The sequence below is a fragment of the Simochromis diagramma genome, unplaced genomic scaffold (assembly GCF_900408965.1).
Source record: "Simochromis diagramma unplaced genomic scaffold, fSimDia1.1 OVJJ01000402.1, whole genome shotgun sequence".
NCBI classification, from domain to species: domain Eukaryota; kingdom Metazoa; phylum Chordata; class Actinopteri; order Cichliformes; family Cichlidae; genus Simochromis; species Simochromis diagramma.
Genome location: NW_024386972.1, coordinates 8,779,355 through 8,806,322, shown reverse-complemented (window position 1 = coordinate 8,806,322; position 26,968 = coordinate 8,779,355). Strand labels below are relative to the sequence as shown.

Here is a 26,968-nt window from a genome sequence, read left to right as displayed (position 1 = left end):
GCAGTGACTGTGATAAAGTGCGACACTTCAGCCATCAATACGTCCTGCAGCAGCCCACGACACAGCGCAATGCAGACTTTCTTCACTTCTGAGAGCTGCTGATTCTACTCGTAACCCCACACCAGTGCAACCGAGGCAGGGTAGTTGACTTTACCCATGAAATATTCATAGGAAGATGTTTTAAAAACACTTTGCATTTATTTAAAGTCACCCACTCTAAATAATGCATTGTGTGGTGTGACATTGGAGAAGGCCAAGGTTGGACAATGAAGGGTAATTAACAGGCAAGTGTGCTAAAACCTTTAGTACTCTTCTCTTCCATACGTGGTATTTGAACTTAATTATCATTATTCAAAAGGCAGGCTCACAGGAGGATAAAAGGGAACAAACAAACTCTGAAACTCAGTCAAACAGCAAGGAAAGAGGGGTACACAGCTTGCTGCTTAACCAAAGAGTGCAGAATTAAACTACATTTTTCCTAACGTGCATAACTGAGCTTTGTCACGCTTGTAGTCATTTATAAATCAGACATATGGAACAAATCGTTAGCAAGTTGTTAAGGCAGTCGCTGCTGTAGCCGAGAGACGAAACTAAACAAACACATATGTCTGTAGTCAGTGATCACTGCCATTTGGAAATAGGACGGCTGATATTTGCTGCTCAACAATTATCTGAAGTTAACTAAACTCCAGTCTCTTAGCACACAACGCCCCCTGGTGACCACAGATAGAAAACGCAATCACAATCTGCATTAGAAGTTGTTGGGGGGGGGTTTATTATAAAAAGCAACAAATCATTGTTGTACAAAAAGTCAGTAGAGAACACACTGTGGTAATGTGCAGGGGTTTGTATTATGCCTCTAAGCAGACAGTGATAGTGTTACCATCCCTATTTAATCAGTAGTTCCTGGCGTCACATTATTATTTCAATAGGTTAAACAACACTTAACAAATTCAGTCTTACTACATTGAACAGAAAAGCTTTGAAGATTAGTTTAACACTTTGCTGTCATTATTTCACATTCTGTCTGTAACATACTTCATTCCACGATGAAACACGTTTTCACTACCTGGCATATTCTGGATTCAGGGATGTTAATTCATACATTTCATATGCATGTTCATATTTATGTACTTGTATTTAGCTTAGCTGAACCTCCTGTTATTGACATACAACTGTCGAACATTATCTTTCATACAAAGAGTCTGGTTGAGGTTTAACATTCAAATCCCTGATCAACAGAGAGAATACTCTGAATGAAAGTTCACTTCTGAATGGCTCCGTTTCCATTTGCAGGACTTTTAACAGTTCGTGGAGTCTTTGTGTTTCCTTTCACTTTCTCTACCTTGTCTTTTTTAACCTCCTCCTTCTTTGACGCCGCTGCAGTGGCCTCGTCCTCCTCCTCGTTTTCCGGCTTGGTGTTGACCTTCCTCAGCTTGTGTTTTCCTTTGATGGGAGTGGAAAAAGTCAGCGAAGACTTGATGAAGTCCAGAGGGAAGATGCCCACGTCTCCATCAAAGCGGTTCTTGGTCACTTGCAGGGATCTGCGGCCGGGACACGTCACCAGCTTCTTTTCCTGCAGTATGAGGACGTTGTCGGCCTCTTGGCTGGCCTGGAAGGAGTTAAAAGTCAAGACGTGTCTTACTTAAATTGGAAAACCGCAGATTTGCGAAGAGAACAAGCGTATATGCATTTTATTGAAACAGCAAGTCAAGAGATGTGCTTATTTATTAAAATGTTTTTAATGTTTTTTAAGAATCAAAATAGAATGATACCCATGCTATTTTGATGAGTATGAACAAAATTATTATTACTCTCACAATAACAACCTATCGATGCAGTGATTCTATTTTGGCCCTTTTAGTTCTCCTGTTAAAATATTTTAATTTGCGAATGCCAGTTAGGGGAAATACCCACAAATAGGGTACATTTTTGCTGACCAGGTCACTGGTGACTGTGACAATGTTAAGAGGATAATTAAACATTGTACATTAAATGTACAGTATCTGTCTGCCAACAATTTGTCATTTTCAACTGTTCCTTCAGTATTTTCTACCAGACTGAACTGAAACTCTCGCTGTCTTACCTTAGCAGAACCAAAGATTGATGCCGTTTGCAGTTCTCGGTCATCCTCCTCTTTCCTCGGATGAATGATCAGGGTGACATGACAGGAGCTGTTAGTGGCAAACTTCCTGAAAACCCCGATAATGTGGTCCTGGACTGCAAACCTGAGGTACATGAGAACATTGTATTTCCATACAGCATTAACACACCAATAACAGCACTAACATGACATCATCACACACCAGATAAACAACATTTTTTTTATCTTACTTGTCTACTGAAAGGTTTTCTTGTCCCATCATGAACTGTAGATTATCAATGACGACATGGTTGATATCATAGAGGTAGACAGCATGTTGCATTGTGTCCAGCACTGTCCTGCAGGCAAAATTGGACAGGAGTCAGAGGGTCTTAGACCATGTCCACACTAATATGTTTTCGTTTGAAAACGTATCTTTTTTTCTCCGTTTTGGCCCTCTGTCCACACTGAGACGGCGTTTTTGGTCAAGGAAAACAGAGCTTTTTGAAAATGCTCGCCAAAGCGGAAAGGCAGTGTAGGCTGCATAAACAGAGACTTTCGGAAACGATGACGCATTTTAGTCATATGATGCAGTCATGTAACCAATTAAACTAAGATAGCGGAGGGCATTATACAGCAGTTATTTTGTTTGCTCTCAATTTTGACAGCCCTATTAAAGATTAATATCAGTTTGTACATGCTCCAGATAGCTTTTCTTCAAATTCTTTAATTCTCACTCGCCTTTGCAACTTTGTACTTTTGTGTTACTCGCAGCAACAACTCCACTTCATTGTTAGTCCATTTAAAAAACTCATTTACTCATTTAACATTTACTGACTGAGCAACCACACTCCAACAAGAAGTGATCAAACTATCAAGATTATGTTAAAAAACAAAGCAAACCTCTTCAATAAAAGAACTTAATGGATCCCTGAAGTACTAATAAGACTTACTTGATGTTCTGCTGCCCGTGGAAAGTCATGAAGTAAAGCGACAGCTCTTCAAACTTGTCTGCCCAGAAATCATACTGTTCCAGGTTCTCCTCCAGCCTCTGCATGGCGAACTGTGTCAACATGATCTTGGCTAGACGGACATTGTTGATCTCAAAGCTGCCCCACAAAGTGTTGACACCCTGCATGCAAAGGTCCAGGGCCAACTCACTGATAAAGGTGGTTTTCCCACTTCCAGTAGGACCTGGTAAAGAAACATCATGATTGCGTACTGGGTTAATAAAGCTAGTACTTGTACTTTATATTTAAACTGGTAAACTAAAAAGCCATCATACTTCCAGACACTTTAATGAAAAGTAAAAACTTGGCCAGCTGTGAGTGTTTTACATCCTCTTCCTTTAAAGAAAGTATGCGGTTTGATTTTTTTTTATCAAATATTGTGGCTGAATTTAAGTCAGCCTATCTCCGGTTCAAGGTCCTTGAGCAGTGCTGCATGACTTCCACAGCTTTTTAGCATTAATTCAACTAGGTAATGCAGTGGGTCAGTGTTATAACAGTGATGATTCAATTTAAATGGCACACAGTGGGACACCAGGAAGTGGATTTTTTATTCACATGTTTGAAGTTCCATGATGAAATTGCAGATATAAAGAAGCATGTTGGGACTTTCACTGACTGATCCAAAAATAGCCACAATGCTGCAGAAGTCAGAAAAGGGAAAAACAGGAGCAGTTTTGAAAGCGCTGCAGCACTGACAAATGAGACCATCTTGAAGAAGATATCATCCTAACTTCAATCAGGTATGGTTTTTGTTTTGTTGTTGAGTTGTGAAACTCAATCACAACTCAGGGCTCGAAAGCAGAACAATAAAAGACTGAATTTAAATCTGCTTGCTTACAAATTGGCTTTGATATTTGGCTACCTAGAAGTGGTGGAAGAAAGATCCATTATCCACAGAGATATTGATTATATGATGCTATGAGTTTTGTTTGTATCACTTTTAAAAAGGGAAGAAATGACGTAATTTTGGTTATGATTTCTTGGGATTTAAAAAAAAACAACTAATTAGTTCCTGAGTCTTAAAACATCATTATTAGTAACACAGTACCTGTAAAAACAGTCAGCTCTCCCTTGCGGTGTCCCTTCAAAATCCTGTTGAGCTCAGGAAACCTCGTCCACTTCACTCCAGCCACCTGATCTGTGTTGACGAGCTCCCCGTAAACGTCCTCTCTGAGCTGCTTGAAGGACACTATGGACTTATGGGCCGCTGGGATCGAGGCTTTAATGATGTTGCTTAAGTTTTTACCTCGGGCCAGAGCCTCCACCGCACACGGCCGGTACTCACCAGGGCCGCACAAGGGAGCAACGTCTGATGCCCAGCTTGCGAGAAAAGCTCTTTGACGCCTCCCAGGAGCGAATGTCTCCCCCCAGCCACAGAGTCACCCGCTTGAACTGCTCCAGGTAGGGCAGCAGGATTGGAGGAAGGCAGCTGACCCCGCGAGGAAGAGCAACACTCGGGAGTCCTGTGGCCTGACTCACAGCCATCGTGTCAAACTCGTGACCCGTCACCACCACCTCCGAGTCCAGACGTCCCACAAGAGGGAGGCCAAACAAGTTGTAATAGGAGTTCGACTTTGGGACTGTAGCTTCATTATATGTGACTTTGTCAGTTTCTGTTCTTTGAGCTGACAGGAGCTTGACCCCTTTTAAAGAGGAATCAGGTCCACCAAACCAGGGGAAAACCAGGCTTTTGGTTGGCTTAAATAATCTCACTCCAAACTTCTTGAGGGTTGCATTGGAGATCTTTGTGATCTGAAACAAAGCATTGACATTACTGTGCCAGATGACACTGTAGAGGAAAAGGTAAGGTCTTGTACATACACCACCATATTTAACAAAATAAATATATATGTTTAAAGTGACTTTACATTCAGGTACTAGCAGTCTCAGAGGATGAGAATGGTTGTGTATGTGCACATATGTTTGTCACAGAGCTGAGGATGTGTGTGTGTGTGTTAGTTGTTGCCGATCTTTGTAATCAGTGCAGGGAGATGTGTGGTGAGGGCAACAGCTCTGGGGAAGCTGTTCATGAGCTGCTCGTGTCATCTTTTGAATTAAGAATCACAAATTACACAGAATAATACCTGGAAAATGGTTTTAATCAGCTGAGCTTCATCCTCTGGGAGGTCAGTGAGTGGCACAGAGGTGGACCAGATCCTCTGCACCTCTCTCAGCTCCCTCTCTCTCTCCTCCTGCTCCTCCACACTCTCCGGATACCCCAGAAGCACATTAGGGTTAAGGGACTCTTCCCCGTCCTTCTGCATCACCTCCAAACAGTCCTGGAGGTCCTCCCAGCTCCCCTCCACCAGCGTGTCCTTGCACAGAAACTGTCCCGTGGTTTTGTCAATGAACAGGGAGAAGACCTCCTTCCTGGTTGACAAATCCACAAAGATGCTGGGAATGTGGAGGCAGCTGTAACCATCGTGGAAGGGAATATCTTTGGAGCGTAGATACTGTTTGATGTCTGTGACTGTGACTGGGGTCACAGGGAACTCTAAAGTAGATTTGGTGTCTTTTTTATAACCTCTGGTCCCAGTGTGTGTCAGGAAGTAGCCTGTACCCCAAGGTATTGGAAATGGCCTGTGGAGTAGCCTCTTTGCTAGAGGTCTCAAAAATGGAGATGTAAGACATCCTTGGAGGAGAAACCTTGGGGCTCCCACCTGCAAGAGACAGGTGGAGCTCCTCAGCAGCAAGCCTCTCCACATTGGTTATGTGGTCAGCACGTTGAACCTGCAAAAAGACACCAAGACATGAGGAAACCAGCAGCCTAATATAGGAAAAGCACAGCAAAGTTTTGGGGTGACCTAGACAGTCAAATTAAGGAGAGGCAGCGAGGCAGAAAACCGTTATTTTCTTGTCAAACGGAGACGTACCGAACATGAAAATTATCATGGAGGCGTATGAAAGCATCACTCAAAAGTTAGTGGCGTTTAATAAAACATGAGGCCGAAAAAGAACAACTTACAGTCTCTGATATCTGTCCTCCTCTCCTCCCATGCTCCACTCTAACCCGGGCTTTTCGGTGCGTTTCCAAAACAAGTCCGTGTGAACTATACGGAAGACTAGATATTCGGAAAGCTGGACTAACACATATTTACCTTTTAAATTATACTTAACGTGATCATTTTTATAGTAGAAAATAAATGTAATGGTTGGACGTTTAATTTGTCAACGAAAAAAGTCTTCTTCTAGAAGGTATCTTTTTTTGTTAACCGTTATGTCAGCTATGCGTTTCACTCCGGAACTTGCTACTGACGGACAGCGCTGTGTACATGCCCGTCAGGTTGTCCTCTGAGGGCCTTGTTACCGTTTAGTGTGTTTGACTGTGTTATTTTTGTGCAGCAGTAGAAAAAGAGCAGATTAACGATGACTTCCAGAGGGACACCGAGTCGTTTTTTGAGAAGTGTCCTTCAAAATGGCGTCGGTCGGTACGTTTGCCAGCTAAAACGAATCTCCATCGTCTTCTCCAAAAAGGCTCAGAGTTCGCTGGGAGCCAGGTAAAAGAAGTCTTTGATAGTTTATGTAGACAGTTCCTCTCAGTCACGGCCTTGAAAAAATCAAAGAGATTACTTGGTTTCCTGATTAGCACACGGTTTATTGATTTAGATCTTGTAATTATTCTTAAATTAGATCCCAGTCTATTATGTTGACGTTAGTCTTGTACCTCATTATTTTTATTAATCAGCCATCTTTCCCGGTGGAGGAATCCAAAAGATGCTGTAAGCCAACAGCAGGTTAAAAATCTATTTGTCATAACGTCATAGCATACAATATGCTCATCTGCCGCTTCATTAGGAACACCCTTTCAACTACTCGTTAATGCAAATATCTCGTGAACAAATCACAATGGCAGCAACCGAACACATGTAGACATGGCCAAAGACCAGATGAAGTCCAAACGAGCATCAGAATTTTGAAGAAAGTTGAAGATGCATAAGAGCATCTGTGAACGCACAGCACGTTAAACCTTGGAGCAGATGGGCTACAGCAGCAGAAGACACCTGATGTCACTTCTTTCAGCTGAGAACAGGAAACTGAACCTACACCAAAGCTGGACAATAGAAAATTGGAAATGATGCAACATTTGAATGGAAGGGTCAGAATCTGGTGTAAACTACATGAAATCATGAATTGTAGCTCAGGAGGCAGAGCGGGTCACCAACTGACCAGAAAGTTGGTGTTTTGATGTCCGGCTCCTCCGGTCTACATAGCGAAGTATCCTTGGGCAAGATAATGAACCCCAAGTCGCCTTCTGATGTCATGTCACAGAGCTGAAATCCTCTCAATATGATTTCATTAACATGACAGTGAATTTATTGTACTCACATGGTCTCCGCAGTCACTGGATCTCAATCTAATAGAGCATCTTTAGTAGCAGGAGCAGTAGGTTTGCAACAAGGATGTACAACAAACAGATCTGCAGCAACTATGTGATGCTGTCATGTAAATATGCACCAAAATCTCTGAGGAATGTTTCCAGCACCTTGTTGAATCTATGCCACAAAGAATAATACCAGTTCTGAGGGCAAAAGGCGGTCAAACCCAGTACTGACAAGGTGTAACTGATAGAGTATTTTAGAAATGGCCCAAAAATGTGCAGTTAAGCAGGATTTTTGCAGTTCCTATTATAGCATGTAGGCTCAAATGCACTACCTGCTTCTGTAACACACAATCAGAAAGCCAGATGATCATCACATTCCTGTGATATGGATTCAGGGATAATAAATAGTAGAAGAATCTTTTAGCACTGGCAGTAGATGTTGACAGACATCACTAACAGCCCTTTATTGTTCAAACGCCACATCATGATGCTAGCAGCAGTTACATTTGCAGACTCTCAGCAGAATTTTTCACTGCTCAGAATAGTTTCTGACTTCATGACTGAATGTTCTGTGACTTCAGTAGCCTAAAGATAAAAATAATGTTTCTGTTGATTCATTTTAAGCTGTTTACCTGCTTGCTAACACACAAAATAGGCCAAATACTTTACATTTGCATTATAATAGTGAAAGGGTCCAGCTTCACATTAACCAATTAAAACATCCTGTGCTCTTCTAAAATTGTATTTTAAAGAAAATGTTTTTTTAAAAATTCATATCTGAAAATTGCAGGGTGATGTCTGTCATCTGGAAAGATTTTTTTCCCCCAAGTTTGTTTTATTATCAGTTATTTAACTGTTCATGCATTTATTTTTCTTTTTGAAATGAAAAGTAGCACAAAGCATAAAATGAAATTATATGATTGTCATTTAATTTTCCGTTTTATACAGCTACGCTCAGACTGTGTGGTTTAAACAAAAGTATAATAATTTATTAACCAGTAATGAAAATAATTGGCAGGTATGGCTCAAAAAACAAACAAAAAACTCTGTCACCCTTACCAAACTGTAATACCGGTTAATCTGCTTTTTCAGGGATTTTATCGAGGAGGGAGTTGTGGATTATGCCAACAAGAACCCTGGAACTGTCGTCTATGTGTCTCCGCAGCCCTGCAGGGTACCAAAAATAGTTGCAGAATACTGTAAGTGCCCACAGCTCTGTTCGAATCAGACCTGAATAAATTTACTGAAACAATGGTGAAGCAGAGTGACAGTGAGATTTCTGAATATATATCATTTGTTGATGTAGATATAAAGCAAAGAGAGAAGGAGTTAAGATTACAAGCTTCTGTTAAGGAGTTTAAAGGTAATGAAATTATAATAGAGAGCAACTGAATGTTTATTAGAACATTTATTATATTCCACTCACTAGACTCTGAACTGAGTAATCGATAAAGTATACTGAATAAAAAGATGAGTACCAAAATGAATGGTAATCACGTAGGAATTTAGTCATGACTCTCTAGAGATGGTAAGCTTTCAAATGCTTCCAAACTAACCATCACAGATTTGCCTGACTAAAATAAGATGAGATGAGACTTTACTGATTCCATCCGAAGTGTTCTGGATGTGGTGTTTAGAGCTGCCCACCAATAGGTTGACAATTGAAACCAGCAACTTGTTGATGTTATAGGTGACCGAGTTGATCATACAGACAGTTGGTCTTACAGGTGCACCCTGTTTATGTATCTTCTGTAAACCATACAGACTTGGTTTAGATTCTCCTGGGTATAGCCTGTGGTATGAGGTTTGCTCAATAACGATGTCTTGCTCTAACTGTTTGAGACAGTCGATCACCCTCTTCCTGTAACAACTACCTGGTTCTCATTTCAGGGGCTCATAAGTATTTTTGTCACTGTGCAGCAACACAATTTTCTCATGTTAGTCTTTCTGGTTTAGCAAAAGCGTGCACCTACCCTTGTCTGCCGGAAGGATGATAATGTTGTTATTACTAAGCGATGTGAGTGCCTTCCTCTCCCCCATGTTGATGTTGGATGCTGAGGACATTTTCGCCCCCAGTTGCTCTGCTTCCACATCTGCAAAGTTGATGTTTTGAATTGCTGTTTCTGTAGCTGTGATCAATTCGACTATCGGAATTTGCCTCGGCTTTAAATTTAACCCTGCAAGGATGTTTTTTACTGTTTGGGTGAGTTTTCTGTCAGGCAAATTTTTCCCCCGCTTTCCACATCCTCGGTATGGCATCCTTCTGTCTTCAGGCTGTTGAGGAAACTCCATATTTGGCTATGCAGATGTACTGTTCATAAGGTTGGGGAAACCTGCAGTCAGCTGAGACTGAAGAAGTCACGTGGATGGGGATGAAACGTTTGCCCCACTGAAAACGCTACTTCCAGAAAAAAAGAATCATCTCAGGATTTCCTTACCTGTATGATTGAGCATGCATCAAGGCATAATTTCTAACATTTCTTTCATATTATCTGAAAACTCCTTGAATCAGATTCTTCATATTTTTAGGGTAAATATCTGGTACTGTGGCTTTATCAGTAAGGACATTTATAGAATGATGGATGCTTGAAATCTCTCAAATATTTGGATCCTGGATCTCTGACAGCAAATTTGGAAGCATTGTAGAAATGAGAATTTTGCAGATAGGGAACTGATATTTTATTTCCAGCTTCTCATATAGAAGGCATGTAATAGTCTTTAACCCTGTCACGCCAATTGTATCATATTTGATGAATTAATATTTTAGAATTCTTCATCAGCAAATATGAAACAAATTAAAAGTCACATATGCAAATTAATATTTCATTTAATTTTTAAACATTTTGTCAGAAGTTTTAATGAACACTCCATTTTCAAAAAGCTTGAGTATGGATAAGGTCGATTTTTCATCCAACTTCACTGTTATAATACCCAGCTATGAAACCATGTGCCAAATCCAAATGAACATTTTTAGAAACAGACAGTTTGTGTTAATGTTATATCCAAAATCTGTTGTTCTGTCTCATTTTTACTTACTTAATAAGAAGCACGAAAAGTAAACTGCCATAAAGCAGTCTTAGATACTGTAGGGGGCAGTATAACATAGGTAGAAGGTATTGTTGTTAATGTTAATGTTGTAGGTGTCCTCTTAAAAGTCGCATATATTTTCCTTTTTTGCAGTAAATGGCAACGTGAGGGAAGAAACCATCACGAGCAAAACGTCTCAGCAGATATCCGAGCTTTTGACTAAGCTGACCAATCAGTCCGGTCTGGAAATCATCCGCATCCGCAAACCCTTCCACACAGACAGTCCCAGCATCCAGGGCCTGTGGCACCCTTTCACCAACCGGCCCCCGTCTATTGGCCCCATAAGGCCACAGAAACCAGATTCTCAATAAGGACTAACGAAAGAAAATGTTGAACTTCCATTTGTATTTTTTGCAGTTTAAATTAAATCACTGGTGAATAACAGTTTCTGCATCGGCTTCCTTTTGATTTTTTTTCCCTGGATAATACCACACTGTTGTCTGATTTTTTTTTTTAATTATTTTTTTTTAAACCATCTCCTTCTGTTTGCAGCAGAGCCCACTTGAAGGAAAAATGCTCACAGTTCCAGCTCTAAATGCCACATTTGAATAGATTTTAAATGGATCCACCAGAGCTTTGTCGGCGGGCATACTAAAGAGCAGATAACTGTTTTTAAATCTCAAGGTTATTTAAAGATTTGTGTAATAAGTGCCGCAGATGGAACTTTGAAATAAAAAAACCCAACAACTTTCAGATGTTGATGTTTAAATACAGATTTTCTTTAAAGGTGGGTTTCAGCACATCGAGAGAAGAAGAAGTAGCACAGCCGTTGTGCTGTCTGCATCGCTCAGTGTAAAAACTTAAGAAGAATTACATGTTTTTTAAGTTGTACTCCAGGGTGAATGTAAATGTTTTCACGGCTTAATACTGACAAGATTTGAAGGTGTCCTTAAATATCCCACAGCTTAAATGAACATGACAGATGGTTGTGTGATGGCCTGAGGAACAGCCTTTAACCTTCAGTGTGAGCTGTCCTCTGTAACAGGAACAGAAAATTTAACACTCGTCCAGCGGGTGATTTGTTCAAATTCAACAAGGCGTTGAATTTTGGCACAACTACTGGTTGCTTTCTTTGCAGTTCTTCTACTGAATTCATCATTTTTGACTGCAAAAGGCATTCAGGGTTCACCCCCAGTGTTGCTCTCCAAAAAACAAATACAACCAAGTGGAAACCATCGGACGAATACAAATAAGTCTTCGCATGAAGCCAACGTGAAGAGTGCAGCAGGCGAATGGTATACTTTATAACCCCGGCCACGGGAAATGGTTAGGCAATGTGACTGTTTATGTGGAGCGGGAGAGTGACATGACTGCAAAGGATGCTGATGAGATGCAGGAAGATGCTGCTGTTCATTTCGCTCACTTTCTCCCACGTATCTTTTCTAATTAGCATTCCAGTGTTAAATTAGACTCAGACACGGAGGCTGCACTTGGAATAAAAGTGTCTAACTTTAAATCTCCAAACTTTTTATCAGTAAATTTCAGATTTAAAAAGGGGCATTGCCTGTTTCGTAGAATAAAGTCTTCATTTTTATCCAAAACAGATAAATGTATTCCGCCATTCCCATGTTAAAGTCTGCAACAGCCAGTTTTAAGATTCCAAACCCCTTTATCAACCCATCCAAGCTTTTAATCATCACATGAGTATAAGATGAAGCATTTCTTTCTTTGTGTTTCCACTGATCTCTGGTCAGTTAGCTTGATGAGGTTGAGTCTCCAACCTCATTTCCAGCATCTGAAAGCCACTGCTATATTTGTGTGTGTGTGTAAGTAATTTTGGCACTTACAGTCCTCCATACTATTCTCATTTCCTGTATTTTTAATTTATCTCCGACACCAATTACAGATATCGCAGCTGCTGTTCTCTCATCACGCCCGCCATCCCTGATGGGAAATGGCACAGCTTGACCTGCGCAAGGACACTAAATAAAGTTGTTGTTGCTTAGTTACAGCTGTGAATGCTGCTCTAAAAATGGTAATTTTTACCCCGCTCCTCTGTACCCTGAGTCTATGTTATACCTCTGGCTCATATAAATGACTATGGGGTGGAGTGGGATTCATTCCCTGTGGAGGACAGTGGCCTTGCTACTCGCCACAAGCTAAAAACAACCAGATATCTTGCGAGAAGAATCGAGTGAGAACATATTTTGCATGTTGTTTCATGACTTCCTCTCAGGGCTGTTGACAATGAACCTTTTTTCCCCCAAGCTAAAGGTCATCCAAACACTTTTTTAAGCTACATGAACGCCAGAGGAAATTGAATGACATGAAATAAATAAGACATGAGATATCACTTTGGCCAGGTATAATCTGATAAGACAACAAAGAGAAGTTCATTATCTACATCAAAAATAATACAGAACCAGCTTGAATCAAAGTGTCACAGTTTACAGGGGTTTTAGTATGCATGAGTTTTAACAAAGCACATAAGAAAGTATAGTGCAAGCTGTGAACTGTTTAGGCCCGACACAAAGAAGAAAGTACATCTACATAAACAGCAGGAAAATTTCTGCTATGGAATTAGCAAAAAAAGAACAAAACCAAAAAACCAAAACAATTTCATGTGAACGCAAAGCAGCCAACGTGTTAACTAATTAAGTTTAAGTCCATAGTACAGAATAGAGTGTTTATTGTAAACGGATTGCCCTTGAATGACAGTGAAATAGCAGCAGCAATGACCTTAGATTCAGGTGAAACTTCCACTATGTTCAGTAATACCCAGACATTTACAAGAAAAAATTCTATATAACACAAACATGTTGAACACAGTAGAAGCTGCAATTATTTTACACATTTTATTGAAATTAAATGTTAACCAGCAAAAAAAGAAAACAAAAACATTTTACACTGTACAACTTTGATTTAAATATATACCGTGGGCCTATTATGCAACTTCCAGTACCTTTGCATAAACCAGAGTCTAAAATTATCCTACTTGTCTTATGCTGGGCCTGTCTTGTCTTGTCTGGAAACAAGTTGTTTTAGCCTCTCTCTTTAAGCCAGCTGCCATCTGATTGATTGACTAGCAGCAGGTGGGTGGAGCTTCTGTACATGAGATGCCATATTAGGGTTATCAGCCCTGTCTGACATCATATAGATCTAAGAGTCGGAAACTGTCAGAAAGTAAATGTAAATAGCAGTCTGAAGCTTGAGCTTGTCATTATTTGAAACTATACAAGCTAACAAGGGAAACATAAAACATCCCTTTGAATGCTTAAGCTGTCGGATTGAGAGCTTCATAACATAACAGCATCTTAAACTTCTACAGAAAATCCAATTGTTACTTGAATTCCCACATGTTCAAAAACACAAACTCGAGTGCTCTTTTAAAAGCCGGCTTTAATTGATTAGAGGCCACTGTGACCATTTGGAAATTCAGCCGGGTCCTTGAGAAGCGAGTGTGAATGTGAGCGGCGAGGGTTACAGATGATGCTGCCATGTAGAAGTGATGAGCAGTGGTAATAAAAGAGGCAGCAGAGATGGAAAGAGTTGAGGACAGAAGATTATGATCAAAACATGTGAAGTGGTTTGTTTTTTTTTGCTTTTTTATAAAGGGCTGATCAGAAACGGGAGAAAACAGAAGATGAAGTGGCAAAGTTTGGGAGAAAGTATGAAGCAAGAACTTTAAGTTCAGGTTTTTACCACATACTGTAGTTTAAAACCATATATATGGCATTTAAAATATATAAAAGCAGGTCATTGTAAGCTTTAAATTTGTCCACTGCATTGCTTATGGATACAGGGTGTAACAAGATTATTATTTTACTAGGATACAGTAAAAATGGACTTGTGGCTTCTGGCAAAAACCTTGACAAACACACTATACTCAGTGTTTAGTAAACTGAAAAGCCTTTAACGCTGACACTAAAGTACAAAAAAACAGTCAGATCAAGGTTTGGATGATAGTGGTACTGATCCGATACTAAATGCAAATATGCCCATTTAGAACAGCTTATTTGTGCTGTCACATAATGATGCTATGTACTGTAATAAAAGCACACTGAAGCTTTTGCCTGTCTGTGTGTTTTACGCTCTCTCCAGTCGTATGCACCGCCCTTTGCAGCTGAATCCACTCAGCAATTAAGCCTGGGAGTATTTAAGCGGAGGCAGGGGGAGAGGAGAACCTCAGTCTTTTAGTGTATTTCTGTTTGCAGTGTATGAGCTCATGGAGAGTTGTGCGTGCAGTTTGCCAGCTATTTGATTAATTTCCCTTTTAGTTACAGGCTGCTAAATTTTGTCGCATTCTTTTTACTTTTATGTGGCGATAGCAGCTTGGCCATGGTTCTGATTTTACTTAATTTAAAAAAAAATGTTGTTTTGTTCCTGAATCACCCAGAGACTTCTTCTGTCGCTTCCCCAGATGCCACAGACTTCCTGGGGAATATAACATGCACACTTTTGCAGAGTTTCTCTTAAGCAATAATCATGATGTGGCTGGGTGCACATGGATTGCCAAAAAATCTGTAGTGCATAGTTTTAAAAGACCAGCTTAATATGCAAGCATGCAATCAGTTAAGTGCTTTGATTTGATTCAATTAATGTGGTTCTTTAGTCACAGAGAATTTCTTCTACCTCTATTTGCATAGAGTGGACTGCCTGGACTATATTATCCTCAGCAAAAAAAGAATTAAAAATCCATGATGCCAAAGTACAAGACACACGAGAAGACCTGCAAGTGCAAAACATCTCCTGTCTACTAGTATCGCCATCTGTTTCCTGCATGACTAACCAGGACACGCAGGTCAAATGTTTTGTGGCTGGATGTACCTGCAGAGATGACAGCAAGGCATGCAAACAGACAAGAAGCTGCTGTCCTCCCCTCGTGGAGGTGAGCCAAACACGGCTCTCGCTGTCTGACAGATAAACAATGAGAGCCACCAGAGAGGGCCGCTGCTTGTGCTGAAGCTACGAGAGCTGATTCAACACTGCAGCAAAGACGGATCTTTATTTACCACTGGCCGTGACACGTTTACAAAAAGCTCAGAGATTCATTTCAGTCACTTCCCCGTAAGATATACACGTAGCATTTAATCATAGCGTTGTTCACCTTGTTGAGGAAATACAGTGAAGGCTGCAGTTCTTGTTGTTTTGGCATTGCACTAATGTCAGGTAAACATTGAGGATGCTTTTGTGGGCTGCATGTGTGAAGGTCTTCTCCACTTGGGTTTGGCAACTTGCCACGTGCAGCTTTAGCAAAGCAGAGGACAAATGTGAGCCTGGCTCTCAGCGTTGTTTTAAGAGATAGATGACTAGAACTTTTTTTAAATTTTTGCTGTAGAAATCCATGTGATTTCTGTTTGTTTTTTCACCTGTTTTTGTATGAAACCATGTTCTTGATGTTTTGAGAGAAAGTAAAACAGTCAATGTTATTCAGAAAACAGGCCTTAAATATAAATATAAAACAGCATCTAAAAATTTTCTTTATAGGATTTCATCAGTTTGTGGTTCCCGGTTTGCCTCCACAACCCTGAAGCCAGTCTGTGATCTACAGCAAAAGCCAATCAATCTGACCACCACGCTGACTGCTCCTTTAACCCCTTAGCAGTCCTACAAATTTTGCCTAAAAGGGTTAGGAGTCGGACGTACCGTGGGCGGTACGTCCGACTGCTAAGGGGTTACTAGACTGCATGTTTACTTTCATAAAGTTTTATCTCTTTTCCCACAGAGAGGCTAAAAATAGAAATACTACAGGGAAAAAAATAGTTCCAAGTTTGCTACAGGTTTTTCCATTGGCACTGGCACAGCACACTATGCTACTAACGGTTGCAACAGTGGCGTATATTTATTGCTATTTACATGAGGAAAAATCAAGGGGGGAAAGTGGCTTAAACAAATACACTAAAATGTAAGACTTGTCTTAAAATCTGTGCTCTAGTGTGCTGTATCAAAACTGGATTCTTAAAGTGATACTTTTACTAAAGTCAACATTTTAGTTATTACAATGATTGTGGCCGACGGCTTAACAGAGAAGATAAATGTTGTTTATCGAGCAAAAATGCCAAACATTCACAGCTTTCAGATCCTAAAGTGAGAAATCATAGGAAAATAATCATTCGTTACATCTCTGCAAAGGACATGCATCATAGAAAAAGTGGTTTGAAACATGACAAGCCACTCAAAACCCATTCCTGGAGCTTTGTGTGCTCAGCTTTCACTCATTTTTCCATATGCTCAATATTTTACACAAACAATTAATTTTGTGAAAATATGGATTAATACTCTACCTCCTTTCAAGCCAGTTTAAAAATATACAAGGCTTGCTGCTCATCTCAATCAATATAAATCTAAATTTATACCTGATTTAATTAGGCTAATCTCCCCTTCAAGGTCATCTTGTTGTGCACATCTGGATCAATTCCAGGGTAGCTATTTTTAGCACGCTCCTCCAAAAGTCCCGTTATGAACGCTTGCACTTTTGTATCTAGAATTTCACAGAGCAGCAAACATCAGCTGCTGTGTGATCCAGCTGATTACTGTTGATGCAAACTTGGCCTTTGGTTACATCCAGAATCCAAAGAGTAGCTTTCGCTGGAAGAGTCCACAGTGTCCAAGCACAAAGGTGGTGCTGCCAGGAGACATTTGTGGGGTTTTTCAATGTTTAGTCATTTCTCAGGGAGAGTTTTCCAACACTGATATTTACTAGCATGTGAGAGATGACGTCTGGTATGAACCATCTAAACAATCTATAGAAAATCTTTTTTTTTAGCCACAGCAACAAAATCCGTGCTAAACACCTGCCACACATGCCAGATTTGATTGCCTCTGACATTATCCTCTTCTCCTAAAAAAATCCAAGATGATCGGTTCCAGTTTCGACACCACACATCACAGAACCAGAGCTGCAAGAGGGTATAATGGGACTTCCAAGCAGCAACCTAAAAGTAACAGCCACATTCAAAGTGCCGTAATGCTTCCCAAAGCGATATTCTTGAAGGAGAGATTGGTCAAATTTAAATCTCTTGTAGCTTTTTATTTTGCTGGGCATACACAGAACTTTACCTTCACACCACATAGGTCTTTTATTAGTCTTTAGTTTGGTAGGTTAGTGCATTTATAAAAATTAAAAAAAAGACGAGAGGGGGCATGGATGCCTCCTTACTTAAGCCGTGATGACCTTGTTCATCCTAAGAGCATGGATTGTTTCATTTGCCGTTTTGTAATCTTCCTCATCAATATGTTTTTAGGACTTCTCAAAAAAGCCACTTGAAAAAGCTTATTTTACCATAGAAAGGCTCACTGTGCAGTTTGTGATGATACCAGTCCACAAACACAGTCACAAGCAACAAAAAGGTGCATCTTCATACACAGGACTGGGTGGTAAAGCTGTAAGCACATTAGGTGCTACTGTTCTTAGGCCATGTTTTTAATTTATACAAAATAGCCTAATGCTTAGCATGTTTGGATGAACTATGACTTTAAGCTCCACAGATACCTAATATTACATGGTTATAAAACTTCTTGAATCTCTCCACAGTCTTGGAAATGCTTGATCACCTCCTGGCCTAATTTAGTTTTTGTATCCATGTCCTATTTTGTAACATTGGTTTTTTTGTCATCTGACTGCCATCTTTCAGAAACTTCCAGACAGTCTGCACTTTAGGTATCATCTTTAAGCTCCTTGGTTGTAGCAATTTTTCACAGCTCCACATTTTAGCAGTCTCTGATTAATGAAATCCTGGGCCATTTGTCACCGAAGACACAACAGGCTGAATATTTCTGACCAAGTTATGACATGACCTGCAGGTACTCTGTGCAATTAAGAGCAGCACTTCATAAAATAGTCATTTTTCCCCACAAGTACGGATCACCTCTAGGGTAAAAATAAATAACAGTGGGATGAAGCATAAGAGGGGTGTCCTAGATGGAACTCTCATCGGGTTGCAAGTCCAGTTGTGTGTGTTTCCTTTTCTCCAGGATCCTGTTGAGCTCCTCTGTGAAGGAATGGTAGAGCGGGGACATACCGTCAGGGTCGGCCTGCCTCAGCAGCACGTAGCTGTTTCCGTTCATCTTCCTCAGCACGCTGGGCAGAGTGGCCGAGAGCCCGTTGGCATAGTCCATGTTGGGAAGCGGGGGTGGCATGGGAAGAGGAGGAGCCGGAGGAGGTGTTTTAGCTGGAGACATCTGGCCTTCACCTGGCACTATCTGGAGGAAGCCATCACCCAGGTCCCCAAAGCTCGGCACTGAGATGGACCGACGACCCTGACGGCCATTGCAGTGGCTTGAGATGGTTTTAAGTTCAAGGTGGGAGCTCCTTTTTCTCTCAGAGGCACCTAGGACTTGGAGACCTTGCTGGGAGAACTTCCGATCCTGAGAGGCTCGTCTAGTGCAGAAGCTTACATAAAGAAGGACCACAGTCAAAACCAAGCAAAGCCCACCGAGAACCGCCACCAGAGAGATGTACACGGCCTCCATGTGTCTGTAGGTCTGAAACTCAGGTCTTGAAGGAAGTGGGGCAGGAGGCGAGGGCAAGGGCTGCTCAGTGGGGCTGCCGGTAGAGAAAACAGTCGGGCTGGAAATTGTAGTGGGGTTAGTTGTGGCTGTGGGTTCCACAGGGAAGTACGGCTCTGTGTGAACCCTTACTGTGTAGAGATAGACCAGAACTGAGACTGAGTTCTCGAGAGCAAAGCAGCGGTAAATGCCGCTCTGCTGGGTGCGAGCTCCGATTATCAGGAGGCCATCTGTGCCGATCCGATAGCCCGAATTGAGGTCGTATCCCTGGAGCTCCCTGCCGTTTAGCGTCCAGCGTGGAGTTGCCAGGTTGGAGCGTAGTTCACACTGGAGTAGCACGTCGTCACCCGACATCACAGAACGCCTCCGATGGACCACTGAGGATAAAAACAAGAGGACAAGAGACATGAGATGGAGTTAAAAAGAAGAGTGAAGTGAAGAAGACAGAAGAAGACTAGTGGATGAAGAACATGAGAAACAGTGTGACACAAATGCAGGAAGACAGAGCAATGAATATACAAAATGTCGGGTCACCAAGGTTACAATTTAAAAGTGAAGGTGAGCAACGTGTACAGCACCAGCATCGCTTTCCATCACATTTCATAAGCTGCTTTAAATGTAGCGAGCTCTGCAGTGCAGCCAGCAGGCCCGTCTGACCTCCAGCAAGAGAGGAACTGATTAAAATGTGTAAGCTGGGACCCGGGGGATGGGTAGGGAACATACACCTAATAAAATCCCTTAATAGATACTAAAAGCTTTAGTTTTCTGGCAGAGAAGGAAGATGGAAGGAAGATTTTTTAACCCCATCATCTGTGAGAGAGTCAGAAAAACTTATCAAGTGGGAAGGATGGTAAGGTAAAATGAAGAACTAACCTTTTTTAAAAATGAACAAAGACGCTGTGGTATAATGGATTTACAGCGTAGAAGTGAAGTGCACGTGAATGTGTGAAGCAACACGTACCATTTCCTGAATTCTCCTTGCAGCCCCTGACCCCTCTCAAGATATCCTGGGTTAGGTTCGACCTGCAATAGTAATTAGGAAAAATTTGCATTTAACCTTCATTAAACTAGAAGATAAGCGTTAGAGTAAAAAGCGAGTGTCTTCTGAGAGTGTCCCAGCTAAGATAAGCATAAATAACAGCGAGGTATAAAAATGCAGCAAAACTGTGATAAACAGAAATGTGATTGCCATATCATAAAGAAGATTTCTCCAATCAAGATTTCGACACAAAACTACCCGTAAGCTGCAAATATTGAGCCATTTCTGCAGCTAAGCCTTAATATCATAAAAAGAAATAAACTTGAGATAGCTTGGGTTCCCAGCAATAAGAGGAGGATACCTAAATGCTTTTTTTACGCAGCCCACTGTGGATTATTACTAGGGATAAATTCCCCATCTCCTCCTTTATAGAAGGATTAGTATAACAAAACGTTTTTCAAAGAAATAATATGGATATTGTAACTTAATAAGCTTTAAGAAGGAAGCATTACCATCCAAATCTTTTTGCTGCTTTCTTTGGATGTGATGCAGCAGCCAAAGTATAAAACAAATCCACGGGGAGGGCCGAAGTGTCTGCTGCAGTAATGGAGATTAAGATGTCTGCTACTCAGTCATGCAGAGTTAATGAAGAGAGGCACAAACAGTCCCCAGTGCAAAGAGTGAACACAAGCATGCCTGTTTACTGTCATGTACCACGTGCAGTTTTTTTTCCACTGGAATTAATTCACAAAATCCAGGTAAGCTCCTAATAAACAAAGGAGGAATCTAACTTAGCAATTTTTGCATAGACCTGCATATCCTGCAGCCTATTACACCTGATGCTGGGCAACAGATAGGATACACCTGGATGGTTTGACAGTCCTGTAAAACTGATTAGTGATATCATACAGTATTAGCTCCATCTCCAGTAAAGTGGCAGCAATGCAGCACATTTAAGCCTGTGGACACGGTCAAGTTGACCTGCTAAAGTTCAAACTGGGCATCGGAATGGGGAAGAAAGCTCATTTAAGGCACATTGAATGTTGCATGGTTGTTGGTGCCAGGTTGGATGGTCTGAGTACTTCAAAAACTGGTGATCTACAGGGATTTTCCCACACAAACATCCCTAGAGTTTACAGAGAATGAGCCAAAAAAGAGAAAATATTTTCTGGGAGAAAATTCCTTGTTCAAGTCAAAGGTCAAAAGAGAATAACCAGACTTCTTCAAGCTGACAGGATAACAAGAGTAACTCAAATAATCACTCATTACGATTAAGGAATGTGGAAGAGTATCTAATGCACAACTCGTTAAACCTTAAAGTAGTCGGGCTACAGCAACAGAAGACCACGCCAGGTGCTACTCCTGATAGCTAAGAATAGAAAACGACTAGAACTCATAGGATCAGAGTTTGGAGTAAAGAACATGAAGGCACACATCCATTCTGCCTTATATCAACAGCTCAGGCTGCTGGTGGTGTAATGTGGGGGATATTTTATTGGCATATATCCCACGGAGAGTTAAGGCAGCTCTGAATGCAAACGGGGTCCAAATGGTACTAACAAGGTGTTCCTCATAAAGGTTTGGTGAGTGTACATTAGCATTTATTTAATATTGACAAAATACTCTCAAAGTTTTAATTATTGTGTTGTACCAGTTGTACCAGTTTCTCTCATGTAAATATTTCAGATGGCGATATGTAAAGTAAAATGTTACTCAAAGAGGAAAGACACAATTTCACTCACTTCCACCCTGTTTGTTTTTCCGTTCTACATGCAGAGCTACATGAGACATAAAGATTGAAATCATATCCAAATGGGTGGGAGCTTTTTTTGTGTGTGTGCGTACTTGAAATTCAAAACTTCCCATTATGTGCGAAGCTCCTGCTGAGCTGAACAGAGCTGATGAGAAAAATCCAGGTCAACTACATTGTCTTAGACCTGCTTTCATAGAAAATTTGTTGGAGGGATACAGAAGCTGTATAAATAATTAACTGTGCTCTGGTATTGTTTGGCCCAGAAGGAAGAAATAAACATAAGCTAAAAAAGGTCATGTAATGCAAAAATGTACAGCACAAAAAGTTAATCATCTTAATCACCTCTCCCTAATCTCCTGTAATTTTTCCAGAGGGCTTGATAGTAATGTTATGTTAAATCAACATGCCATCAGTTATGAGCAGTTCACCACATTATTTAACAGTTACATTAGAAAAAAATAAATAAAATCTAAATAAAAAGTACATTTTATACTCAATTTTTTAGCTCATGTAAAAAAATAGATATAGAGTTAACAGAATAAGACAAAATAAGGAGGAAAAATCGGAGACTACAGAGCAGGTGGAACTGTGGAGAAGGTTTAGGGAAGTATAGATTCAGGATCTATGGAAGAGCAAAGCAAATGTATCTTGTTTGTTTTCTGCCAGATCTCTGTAACCCCTTTTTTTTTTTGCATGCATTGTGTAATTATGCATGTGTGTGACACTAAAATACATTGAGTCGTTGTCCTTACTGGAAATATTCTTTTTTTTGAGTGCATGTGCCCTTACTTTTGTGCACGTGAAGATATTTCCACACACACTTTCCCATCCCAGCCACAGAAGGGGTCTCTGGCGAACACACAGTCATAACAGGAAGTGTACCTCTTGCAGGCTGACATCGGTACCTGCACGACTCCAGAGTGCGACCCAACATAGACACTCCTCTGTAAAACAGGAGCATATTTGGAAGATTTTTTCCTCATGTTAAATATTGTAATGCCCTTCAGTATAGACAGTGTATTTGTTCTTTAATCATCAGTTATTAATCGGTGGAGAAGGGAAGAGTTCCACAACCTTTTTGGGGTATGACAGGGATTTAGGCGCAAAGGTTGCCCATTTTCATTTAGATATAAATCCTTATTCTGTTAACGTACAGTTTTACTGTAGATATGTTTAAACCTACCAGAGCTGAGGAGATGACCAGGCTCTCTATGGGCTGTGGTTCATCAAACAGCTGCAGCTCTTCTATGATATGCATTTCTCCATCGATGTCCACAGCTCTATGCAGCCAGCCGTCATCTGCAACAACAGAGAAAACCTTGTTGAGTTAAACTGAGATGTGAATATAACAAAATGCTGGCTGTATGAACAAGACTGATGTAGCCACTCAGTCTGAAACTCATGCTAGTGACAATTCTTTCTAAAGACTAGCAGGGGCAAAATCCACTGATAATAAAAAGATTGACCCTAGTTTTCACTTGATTTAATACCTCGGTAAACGCTATGCTGATTGCTTTATAGTCTCCATTTCTAGTTCCACCACTATTTCACCAGGAGTTCCTCTCCTTTTACACAGATAGCAGCCAATGATGCAGAGGTATTCCTTGTAGCATGAGATGGTGCATTGTCTTGCATGAAGATGGTTGTGTTGCAGAAGGCACAGTTCTTCTCTTTCTACCATGGAAGAAAGCGGTCAGTCAGAAACTCCACATACTGGCTCAAAACATGACTCCACCACCTCCTTGCTGACGATGCAGCCTTGTTGGGACATGGTGGCCGTCCACCAACCATCCACCATTGCATCCACCACTGCATCCATCAGTGAACAAGACTGTTTGAAAATTAGTCTTCATGAGTTCTGGGCCCACCACAGCCGTTTCTGCTTGTGAGCATTAGTTAGGGGTGGCCGAATAGAAGGTTTATGCACAACTGCAAATCTCTGGAGGATCCTACACCTTGATGTTCGCCGGGCTCCACAGGCACCAGCAGCTTCAAATATGTGTTTGCTGCTTTGTAATAGCCTTTTAGCAGCTGCTCTCTTAATCTGATGTATTTGTCTGGCAGAAACCTTCATAATAATAATAATAATAATGGATTGCATTTATATAGCGCTTTTCCGGACCCCTCAAAGCGCTTTACAATACCACTATTCATTCACTTTCACATTCATACACTGGTGAAGGCAAGCTACAGTTGTAGCCACAGCTGCCCGGGGCCTTTATCTTTATCTTTATTCCATCCATGGGTTTAATTGAAAAACAACTTATTTAATCTTTATGACACTTAAACACAATTTGCATAATAATTTGGAATGCGGTGTATTGTTATTTCATGGCACTGCTAAATGCAGATATAGAGTTTATTTGGTCATTTCATTGGATTTCTTGTATGAAACTCACCAGTTCCCAAAAACAGAACAGTGTAAATATTTCCATCCAGTGCCGGCTCTTTGTGCACTGCTATCTTGACATAGTTGACACTTCTTTTGAACATGAGGGGGCGCACACCTATTGGGTGCACCTGTTTGGCCATCAGCGGGTGCCTTCTGGCGAAGGTGAGGACATTGTCTGGGAGATCTCGAGACGAGTTGATGTTCTGGGACCTGTGCAGATCTGTTATACACTGAAGATACAGACCGAAAAAATGACTAAAAATACAGAACATAACAATCGCTGATGATGGTGGAGAGAAGGTTAATGCTTTAAAACTTACAGAGCCGGGTCTTGGATCTGGGACTTTTCCTGTGTACTCCCTCCATTTTGAGTCTTGCACCTCCATGTACGGCCCTTCGAAAACCTTCTGCACATCTGAAAAGGCGTACTGGCAGATAGCAGATGCTTTGATATTCTTCCTGTAACACAATCCCCAACACCCCAAAGACATGTCCAGGGGACACACTCAGGATTAATGACTCAAAGCTGAAAAACGGCAGTTGCTGGATTGAATTTCAGAAGCATCACAGATCATCAGGCCTCACTGACAGGCAAAAGGTTAACTAGCTGACTCTTTATTCTATGAAAACTGTGGGTATTATGGTGGGTTTTTTCCTTTTCACATTGGCATGTGGGAGTGACGTCACTGACAGGTGTGTAATTTTACCCCTTTATCTCTTCCAGAGGGATGCGTTTTCAACACTAGCATACAGTGCAAAAATACCCACTCCTTGTGAGTCATAAATAAAACAACCTATTTGTGGTTTTGGTCCTGCAGCTGTGAGGAAAAAGAAGAAGAAAAAGACTTTGTCCAACAGTATGAGTGATTAGTTGATTAGTTGCATGGTAAACCTTAACCTTGAGCCCTAAAGGTGAGATTAGTAATGGATGGAAAATGTCTTTGTCACACTCTTTAGGCCATTGTGTAGTCATCAGAGTCTTCAAAAGCATCAAAGTGAGGAAAATAAGAGCGAACTGAGACCAGAATGTGTCTTGAAACTACCAGGAAGTACACCTCAGGGGATTAGTCATTCTTACACATGTGAGTCTGATGCATAGTGATGACTACTACTCACACATGTGTAATAACAAAGAAAGAAAGAAAGAAAGAAAGAAAGAAAGAAAGAAAGAAAGAAAGAAAGAAAGAAAGAAAGAAAGAAAGAAAGAAAGAAAGAAAGAAAGGCAATGTCTACACTAGCCCGGATAAATTTGAAAATGGCATATACGTCTGAAAATGCTCCGCGTCCACACTATTGTTTTCATGCGTTTTCACAGAGTTGTGCGTCCACATTGAAACAGCCAAAAACCCTTACGTTCCAGTACTGCGCATGCGTATCAACCAGCCTCATTTCTGTCTGTCATTTATTTACTTTCCAGTTCTTTGAAACGTCGCGTCAAAATTTTGAGGAAAAGCACCGAGTTTTTTAAATGGACTGACAATGAGGTGGAGTTGTTGCTGCGAGTAACACAAAAGTACAATGTTGCAAAAGCGAGTGAGACTTAAAGAATTTGAAGAAAAGCTATCTGGAGCAGGTACAAACTGATATTAATCTTTAATAGGGCAGTCAAAATTGAGAGCAAACAAAACAACAGCTGTGTAATGCCCTCCGCTATCTTAGTTTAATTGGTCACATGACTAAAATGTGTCATCGTTTTCAAAAAGGCTCCGGGTTCGCTGTCTACACTGCGACGCGAAAATGGCGTTTTCAAATGTATCCACTTTGGAAAGCGTTTTCAAAAAGCTCAGTTTTCTTTGACCAAAAATGTCTCAGTGTGGACGGAAGGCCAAAACGGAGAGAAAAAGATGCGTTTTCAACGTATTAGAGTGGACATGGCCAAAAGAAAGAAATTAAAAGCAACAAAAGACAAAACAGAACGTAAGAGAACAGAATGAACGCAACCAAAAAAGAAAAAAGTAAGAAAGCCAACAACTAAATAGGACACCTAGAAAACTGCAAACCACAAAAGATGGAAAGCTAGAGTAATCAAGACAGAGAGATAAAAAACATGAAAGCAACAACCAAGAAACAAGAAACAAAGAAAGAAAGCTGGCAACCAATGAAGAAAGAAACTAGACATCAATCTTCTGTTTATCCTATTCAGGGTTGTCAGGCAGCTGGAACCTATTCCAGCTATCATAGGGCGAGAGGCAAGGTACACCCTAGATAGGTCTCCAGTCTAGTCAGAGCTAATGCAGAGACACACACACCATTCACAACAACTAAGCCATCCCCACTAACTGCATGTCTTTGGACTGCAGGAGAAAGAAATAGACAGACAGAAAGAACCCGACCAGATGGGGGATTTGAATCCAATACCTTTTTACATTGAGGCAACCACTGCGCCGGCCCAAAAGCCACCAAAAGACAAAAAAGACAGGAAGTTAGCAATAAAGAAAGAACGAAAGAAAGTGATCAAAAGTGAAAAAAAAAGACAAAAGAAATGAAGGGCAAGAAAGACGGAAAGAATGAACTGCAGTCCTGCAGTGAATGAGAGGACACACACTGATATCCACTAAACTACAGCAGTGGAAAAATGGAAAGAAGCAAAGGAGAAATAGATAATAGATGTCTCATTGCAATGCTATCCTCACCATCAGACTCTAAACACCCCTGGGACAGTTTTATGCAGCATGACTCTGCATATCAGCATAAACACACACTCAGATCACATCACATTTTCCATTGGCAGTCGTCATCTTCACACACACACCCACGCACACACACATCAGCTCTCACCGCAGCTTGGCTTTCTGTTGATAAGAACTCACCTAGGATTTGAAAGAATGACTTTTTTCTCATTATCAGTTAATCTGCCGATTACTTCTACGATCAATCATCTAATCTTGACGGTGT

General features: G+C 40.8%; 3 protein-coding genes across 3 annotated transcripts in view; 1 reads left to right on the top strand and 2 right to left on the bottom strand.

Annotated features, from left to right (window-relative positions):
* Positions 1-751: 751 nt before the first annotated feature.
* twnk (twinkle mtDNA helicase) lies at positions 752-6,311 on the bottom strand. The gene is given in 8 exon segments (XM_040039042.1): positions 752-1,612; positions 2,087-2,228; positions 2,335-2,442; positions 3,037-3,277; positions 4,142-4,382; positions 4,384-4,845; positions 5,178-5,823; positions 6,059-6,311. Coding segments are annotated over 7 exon segments (2,163 nt in total). The 5' UTR covers positions 5,799-5,823; positions 6,059-6,311; the 3' UTR covers positions 752-1,264.
* A 31-nt stretch (positions 6,312-6,342) lies between these two features.
* On the top strand, positions 6,343-11,194 carry mrpl43 (mitochondrial ribosomal protein L43). The gene is made up of 3 exons (XM_040039051.1): positions 6,343-6,590; positions 8,507-8,613; positions 10,595-11,194. Exons 1-3 carry the CDS (start codon positions 6,460-6,462, stop codon positions 10,810-10,812), a joined length of 456 nt encoding a protein of 151 aa, XP_039894985.1. The 5' UTR covers positions 6,343-6,459; the 3' UTR covers positions 10,813-11,194.
* A 5,894-nt stretch (positions 11,195-17,088) lies between these two features.
* sema4gb (sema domain, immunoglobulin domain (Ig), transmembrane domain (TM) and short cytoplasmic domain, (semaphorin) 4Gb) overlaps positions 17,089-26,968 on the bottom strand; it is a 52,485-nt gene continuing 42,605 nt past the window's right edge. The window contains exons 10-15 of the mRNA XM_040039041.1: positions 24,394-24,532; positions 24,081-24,303; positions 22,865-22,980; positions 22,471-22,625; positions 19,911-19,972; positions 17,089-19,326 (exon numbers count right to left, since the gene is read on the bottom strand). Coding sequence (XP_039894975.1) covers positions 18,359-19,326; positions 19,911-19,972; positions 22,471-22,625; positions 22,865-22,980; positions 24,081-24,303; positions 24,394-24,532 — 1,663 coding nt within the window. The 3' untranslated portion in view covers positions 17,089-18,358. The remainder of the gene's footprint in view (positions 19,327-19,910; positions 19,973-22,470; positions 22,626-22,864; positions 22,981-24,080; positions 24,304-24,393; positions 24,533-26,968) is intronic.

Coding starts and splice junctions, on each gene's coding strand:
- mrpl43 (XM_040039051.1), top strand. CDS start 6,460: ATGACTTCCAGAGGGACACCGAGTCGTTTTTTGAGAAGTGTCCTTCAA. Junction 6,591..8,506: donor CAGAGTTCGCTGGGAGCCAG/GTAAAAGAAGTC, acceptor CTGCTTTTTCAG/GGATTTTATCGAGGAGGGAG. Junction 8,614..10,594: donor AAAAATAGTTGCAGAATACT/GTAAGTGCCCAC, acceptor CCTTTTTTGCAG/TAAATGGCAACGTGAGGGAA.